The sequence below is a fragment of the Strix uralensis genome, chromosome 4 (assembly GCF_047716275.1).
Source record: "Strix uralensis isolate ZFMK-TIS-50842 chromosome 4, bStrUra1, whole genome shotgun sequence".
NCBI lineage: Eukaryota > Metazoa > Chordata > Aves > Strigiformes > Strigidae > Strix > Strix uralensis.
Genome location: NC_133975.1, coordinates 2,145,755 through 2,153,024, shown reverse-complemented (window position 1 = coordinate 2,153,024; position 7,270 = coordinate 2,145,755). Strand labels below are relative to the sequence as shown.

At 57.6% G+C, this 7,270-nt stretch overlaps 1 protein-coding gene across 1 annotated transcript; it reads right to left on the bottom strand.

The window, feature by feature from the left end:
* Positions 1–4,023: 4,023 nt before the first annotated feature.
* LOC141942051 (uncharacterized) lies at positions 4,024–6,525 on the bottom strand. The gene is made up of 3 exons (XM_074865006.1): positions 6,276–6,525; positions 4,800–4,984; positions 4,024–4,260 (listed from the first exon to the last, which is right to left on the bottom strand). Exons 1-3 carry the CDS (start codon positions 6,523–6,525, stop codon positions 4,024–4,026), a joined length of 672 nt encoding a protein of 223 aa, XP_074721107.1.
* Positions 6,526–7,270: the final 745 nt, after the last annotated feature.

Genomic DNA, 7,270 nt, shown 5'->3' with positions numbered 1-7,270 from the left:
GTGCCCCGTGGCCAACCCAGACCGGGGCTGATGCTGTTCCCTTACCAGACCCCGAACCTCCCCGCGCAGCCCTACGCAGGATTTGGGAACGGGGCTGCTGGGTCTCACTCTGACAGTGCTCAGCATGTAGTCCTGCTCCACAGCCCTGTGTTTCTTGTTGCAGGATAAATAACCTTTTAAACTCAAGATCTTTAAACCTAGAGATTTTGGCCACTGCAATGCTCACCCCATAATGAGGGGTCTCAGTAGCCTGGTTTCCTCCCTGTATTTCCAGCCAGGTCATCTCGTTTCACCCTTATTTTCATGCATCCAGGAGCTACTTCCAGCTGAGAGTTTTATGCAAAGAATCGGTGCTTTTGCTCTTTGGCTGAGCAAGGCAGCTTGGGGTAAATTCATCCCAGAAAGACTACAAAAGATGGGATGTTGTGGCGTTTCCTCCCATTGCTTGTGATGTCTTTTTTTTTTATTTATTTATATTATTTCCACTGAAACCAGGCAGCGTGGAGCCATTGGAGCTGCCTGGCAGCCTCGGGAAACTTATTTGATGTTTCAATCGGGAATTAAAGGGGAGGGAGAAGCAGGGGGAAATGCTCCCTGACCATTTAACAAGATTACATGATGAGACGGAGCCTGGAAACATGCACAGCCGACCCCGGCGCCCCACGTCCCACCTCGGGTTGGGCTTTGCCTTGAACCTCTGCCATCGGCAGGTTGCCCTCCCCAGCACCCCGACCCGTCCTCGACACACGGTAATCCCATTTAGCAACCCCCCTGAAAAAAAAGAGAGCGTGAGGGGGCAATCAGCTGAGGAGAAAGGGGCTCCCAGCTTGGGGAAGGGATGCCAAAGGCTCCTGGGAAAGTGGCTGGGTCACGGGGATTGGGGGGCCAGAGGGGTCCTGCTGCTCCAGCATCCCAATGCCTCATGCTGCAAACTTCTGCCGTCCTGAGTAAACGCGACTCGTGCAAACAAACCGTGTCCGTCGCCATGTGCTCAGCAGGAATAATCCTGGCAGGAAGGAGAGTGGGGAGGGGGGCACGGAGGAGCTGTATGCTACAGCTTCACCCGGTTATCCCTTCTTCTATCTCTCCATCCATCTCCAATCCCATCCCATTTACCCCACCACCCATTTGCACCTATTCCCCAGTGCACCGGGTTCACCCCCAGCATCCACTCATCCATTTTATCCGTAGAGCAGCCAGGCTGTTCCTCTGGGTGAGCAGTCCACCCTAATACATCCACCCACCCGTCTCACAACCTACCTGTCTTACAAGTCACCTACTTATCTACAGAGTGGGAGATTTACTGGGGAAGGCTCAGCACTGCATCTTTAGCAGATAACCTTTATCCTCTTAATAACGCTGCTTAATTCTCACTTCCTTATAATTATCTGTCACTGAAAGCCAAGTCGTTTTTTTGCAGACAGGTGAAAAAAGACAGCGTCTTTAAGAGAACAATGTGATACACAGGATTGGGAAGGGACTAGAGGGATTTGGGGGTTTGAGTAAGGAGACACAGATCTTATTCTGCACAGGCTTTCCTGGGGGATGAGAGGAGCCAAGGTTCTGTCCCAGGTGGGCTGATCCAGCCCAGGACCTTGCCAAGCTCTTGGAGCATCGCTCTCCCTTATTTTCCATGGTGCCAAATCGCTGCGCCTGGGTTTGATCCCAAGCCATGTGCTCCGGTTGAGCTGCCAGGAGTTGGGCTGAGCTGCACAACCTCCTCCCCGGACTGCCGAGGGAGATGTCTCTGATGGGAGAAGGAAGCTGCATTTCTACCTCCTTTCCAGGATGCCAGGGCTGGCAGGGACTTGGCAGGGCATAAAATGACCCAGCTGAATCCGGCTTTTCCACAAACCAGCAACTCCATCCCATTATCAGGGTCAGACCTGGGCATTTGGCTCTTCTCATCCCCACTGGGGCATTAATTGGCTGCTTTGTCCTGCAGATACGCTCCCTTCCCCACCCTAAGGAACCTGTAAACAGGTTATTCACTGGGTGGAAGACAGGGGATGGCCTTTCCCAGCAACCCCCTTTCCCCTGTCAGGTAGGAAAGGGGACACAGGCATCCTGAGTCCTGTGAACCCCCAGGGGCCAGCCACCCCCTCAAGGATTATAACCCACCATGAGTAAAGCCTCCTGGTCAAAGCCCAAGGTGCCAGAGAGATGGACATGATTTAATTCATCTTATATAAGTCACTTTTTGAAAAACTCTGATGGACTTAGTTTAATTCATCTTATATATAAGTCACTTTTCGAAAAACTCAATCAAGTCCAGGAGTTTTAATTAAAGTCATTTCCCTGGTCGGACACTGGCTGCAGAGGGGTCTGAGCCGGGCAGACCCCGCAGGAGCATCCCAGCCCGGCATGGTGGAAAAGGCCCAATCCTGCCCGAGGCTGAGTGCTGCCAGATCCCAGGGGATTAAATGTGTCCTGAGAACAACTTAACTCTCTCAATCAGCTTGGCCCCTGGCCGGGCGATATTAAAACATCCCCCATAAGCTCTGTTGTCTCGGGGGTGATTGCAATAAACCCACCGGCATGCGAGATTAGTGGGTTAAACCCACCGGCGCAGCCTGGGCTCTCAGCAGACCTGGGGAGACATCAGCACAGTTTGGGCTCTTTGAGACGGGCTGGCTAATCCCGGCTCTGGAAACAGCTGGAACAAAGGGCCGCTTCCGTCACATCGGCCCCTTCTCCTGGCACTGTCCCCTTCTTCTTGCACTGTCCCCTTTTCCTTGCAGCATCCCCCTTTCCCTTGCATTGTCCCCCTCTCCTCACAGCATCCCCTTCTTGCATCGTCCCCTTTATATATTGTCCCTTTCTCCTTGCACCGTCTCCCTCTCCTGAGATTATTGCCCCTCTGTACGCCCCATCCCTTTGTCCTGGTGTTGCCCCCTCTCTTGGCATCATCTCCTTCTCCTTACACTGTCCCCTCTCCTTGCATTATCCCCTTCTCTTTGCCTCATCCCCTCTCCTTGCATCACGCCCTTTCTCCTTGCATCCTCCTTCTCCTTGCACCATCCCTTTCTTAATTGTCCCCCCTCTCCTTCCATCATCCCCCTTCTCCTTGCATTGTCCCCTTCTCTTTGCCTCATCCCCATCTCCTTGCATCCCCTTTTCCTTCCATCATCCCCCTTTTCGTTACCTATCCCCTTCTCTCTGCCTCATCCCCTCTCCTTGCATCAGCCCCCTTCTCCTTGCACTGTCCCCTTGTCTTTGCACCATCCCTTTCTTAATTGTCCCCCCTTCTTTACCTCATCCCCTTCTCTTTACCTCATCCCCTTGCCTTGCATCAGGTTTCACCCCTGCTCAGATAAACCTGGCTCTTTTCTTCCTCCAGCCCCAAGCCCAGCACAGACAGTGGCAGGAGCTGGTGCTGCCCAGACATCCCTGGCGTGAAGCTCCCCACGGAGCCCACCCTTGGCTCACCCCCAGGCCAGCATCCAGCCCAAACCTGCTGGATTTTAAACCTCTACATCCACCTAAGCAGGGCCAAGCAATTAAAATGAAAATCTGGCTAATCCTTGCCCAGCTGAGATGGCACCCCAGGTGCCCAGCTCACAAAGCCACCCCCAGCTCTGCTCTCCAGGGGGGTTTTCCCTACTTTCCTAGCTCCAAAATCCCCAGAGAGCAAGATGCCATCACTGGGTTGGGACAACGAGATGGAGGTGCTCTACAAGGACCTGGGCTCTGTGTCCCCCCGCAAGCTATTTTAGAGCACAAGGAGGTATCAGCACCCACTGGCTATGGGGCTAATTTTGGAGGGGCTGTGCAGGTGGTCCCCCACTCCCCCAAACCTCCAGGGCTTGCTCTCATGAACAAGCCCCCACTGAACGCTTGCTGCCACTGCAGGCATGTGGTGTTCCTCCTCCTCCTCCTCCGGAAAGATGAGCCTGAGAGTTGCATAAATAATTTATTTTTGCACTGCAAAAATAATTGGTGCCCTGTATATATTAGATACGCTCGTTGCCAGCTATGATACACTCATATAATACACAAGGAAAAGTGGCCCGAAGGGGCGATTCAGCAGCTTTTTGCCACAGTCTGTTCAGGTGCTGCCCCCGAGCCGGGGGAGGAGGCCGTGTCCTCCCCGCCGTCCTCCGACTCCGCTGGGAAGTCCTTGTCCTCCTCGCCGTGGTGGCTCTGCGAGTCGGGGCTCCTCTGCGAGGTGGCCAAACCCATTTTGGCCAGTTTGGCTTGTTGCTGTTCCAGGCTTTGCTTCCTCCACTTGATCCTCCGGTTTTGGAACCAGACTTTCACCTTAGGAAGAGGTAAAGCTTGGCTTTCAAACCTGACTTCTCCATGGACCGTGATCTGGCTAAACCCCTGTGGCTCAGACGGTACCCAGACACTCCACAAACCCTTTGGTGCCCACAGCCTCAGATATTCCCCAGCTGGCCAGGACAGATTACAGAATCCCAGAATCATCATGGTTGGAAAAGACCTTGAAGATCATCTAGTCCAACCATTAACCTCACACTGACCGTTCTCAGCGAGATGAAAAACCGTCCCCTGCAACCCAGGAGCTGAGCTGGGACCTGCCAGTGGTGGAGAAAATCCAGCTTTAAGCCAGACATGAGTTCAACCCCTCCACGTGGCCTTAGAACCGCCACTTCGTGACTCAGTTTCCCCATCTGTGATCCTCCACCCTTTTAACTATTTGCAGTTACTACCCCAACACAGCTCCTGCCCTGGGGTTAAGGGACATGACCGAGGTCCCACCCATTGACACCGAGATTTTGTGGCCTTCCTGGCCCTGTTGGTGGGGGCAGGTGGAGATGGAGTGTGGTGGGTCTTACCTGCTCTTCAGTGAGGTGCAGGGAGGAGGCGAGCAGGCACCGCTCCGTGCCCACCATGTACTGCTGCCGTGCAAACTCCTTCTCCAGCCGGGCCAGCTGGTCGCTGGTGAAGATAGTCCGGACTCGCTTGGCTTTGCCAACCTTGGCTTTGAAGACAGGGAAGCGGCCCTTGGAGATCAGGAAGCCTGGAAGTGAGAGAGAGAAGAGAGGTCAGGGTGGAGAGGAGCCCTTGGAGGGGTCCCCTTTAGAGTGGGGTCCCCTCTTGGAAGGTCCTTTCCTGGAGAGGCAGAAGGGATCTTCTCATTTGGAGGTGTCCCCTTTAAAGAGATAAAAAGCGTCTCTTTGGAGGGGATCCCCCATTTGAAGAGATGGGAGAGGGTCCCCCATTTGCAGAGGATCTCCTTGGAGAGGTGGATATAGGTCCCCCTTGGGAGAGAACCTGTTTGGAGGGGGTCCCCATGAAGAGGTGGAAAGAGCTCCCCCATTTGCAGATGTCCCCCTGAGAGAGGCCAGCGGGTCCCATTTGGAGGGGCAGAAGAGGGTCCTTGTTGGAGAGATCCCCTTGGGAGGAGGAGGAGGTGCCCCATTTGGAGACATCTCCCAGGGAGAGGTAGATGGGGGTCCCCCATCAGAGAGGTCCCCCTGGGAGAGAGGTCCTCCATTTGGAGAGGTGGCCAAGGGCCCCCCCTTGCAGAGATGAAAGGAGGTCCCCCATTTAGGAGGGGGGGGGTGTCTCAAGAGAGGTGGGCATGGGTCCCCCTGGAAGAGATCCCCTTTGGAGGGGGTCCCCTTGAGGAGGTGGAAGGAGATCACCATTGGGAGATGTCCCCCCCATGGGAGTGGGGGATTCAGTTCCCCATTTGGAGACATCCCCATGGGAGAAGTGGGCAGGGGCCTCGCTGGAAGAGGTCCCCTTGAGAGGGGTCCCCCAGGAGAGGTAGCCAAGGGTGCCCCCCCCTGCATCGAAGAGATGGAAAGAGGTCCCCATTTGGGGGTGTCCCCATGGGAGACGTGTACAAGAGTGACTCTGGGAGAGGTCCCTTTGAGAAGGGTCCCCTCATTTGCAGAGGTGGCAAAAGGTCCCCCCTTGGGGAGCCAGAAGGAGGTCCCCATTTTGGGGGTGTCGCCATGGGAGAGGTGAACTGGGGTCCTCCTAGAAGAGATCCCCTTTGGAGGGGTCTCCCCTTGGGAAGCTGGAAGGTGGTCCCCATTTGGGGGTGTCCCCTGGAAGAGGTGGAGAGGGGTCCCCCTGGAAGAGGTCCCCTCGAGCAGGGTCCCCCCCTTGGGAAGCCAGAAGTCCCCATTTGGGGGTGTCCCCATGGGAGAGGTGAACTGGGGTCCCCCTAGAAGAGGTCCCCTTGAGTGGGGTACCCCCTTGGGGAGCTGGAAGAAGGTCCCCATTTGGGGGTGTCCCCTCGGGAGAGGCGGCGGGGGGGTCCCGGTGCGGGGTGTCCGGGGAGGAGGGGACGGCGGTACCTGTTGCCCCCAGGCTGGTGGCCCAGCCGGGGGGGCCCCCGCAGCAGCCGGGGCAGAGCGGCTGGGGGACGGCGGGCGGCGGCGGCAGGACCCTGGCGACGGCGGCGGCAGGAGCCGGGGGGGGTCCCCAGGGGGGGGGTCCCCAGAGCGGCGGCGGATGATGGAGGGGGGGGGAGGCGCGTCCCAGCAGCGCCGCGATGGTGAAGGTCTGGCCGGGCCGGGCGGGGGGCGGCGGGGCCGGGGCCGGCATGGCGGGGTCTTGCTCGGGATCGTGTCGCCCGGTTTTATACGACAGCCCCGACCGCACCCCCCCCCCCCCCCCGCCCCGACCGGCCCCTCCGCGGGGACTCTGGGCCCTCCCGAGGAGACCGCGGGGGGGCGGGGGGGGACGGGATGGGGCGGGCGGGGATCGATGGCATCGCCCTGTGACCTGCCCGGGGGGTCCCGTGTCCCCTCCGTGTCCTCCTGCCCTCCACGGAGCTGTGTGTGACCGTCCCCCCCCCGCCATGTCCCCCTGCACTCGACTGGGGGGTGTCCCCCCCATGTGTCCCTGCCCCTGGAGTGCAGACCCCCGTGTGTCCACCTCCAAGGTGGAGACACCCCCTTTCCCGTCCCCCCGTCCCCTCTCAGGGTGACTTTGGCCCTGAAATACTCAGGCAGGAGGATCCAGGTGTCCAGAGACAGACAGTGTCATCCCAAGGCCACCAAAGCCCCCCCGGGGGTGCTCGGGGTCTGCCTTGATACTCTGAATTCGTGCATGCACCCCCCTGCACAGCTGCTTTTGGGGGGGCATAACATACCCCGGGCCAGTGAGGTGAAGGGACAGGACCGGGGATGCTTGGAGAGGCAGTGGCGGGGGGGGGTGGGGTGGGGGGGCTGTCTCTGCACCGCCCCCCCAGCTCACCCCTCTCGGCTGATGGGATTCAGATGGTCATTAGGGTCTGAGATCCTTAAAATCGCGCGGCTTTTCCTAATGAGCTGGGAAAAGTCACACC

Bases quoted from the DNA above. Each gene is read 5' to 3' on its own strand.
- LOC141942051 (XM_074865006.1), bottom strand. From the start codon at position 6,525: ATGCCGGCCCCGGCCCCGCCGCCCCCCGCCCGGCCCGGCCAGACCTTC. The intron at 4,985-6,275 runs GTACCGCCGTCC...TCTCACTTCCAG, and splicing joins CACCAGCCTGGGGGCAACAG to GCTTCCTGATCTCCAAGGGC. The intron at 4,261-4,799 runs GTAAGACCCACC...CCTCTTCCTAAG, and splicing joins TGCACCTCACTGAAGAGCAG to GTGAAAGTCTGGTTCCAAAA.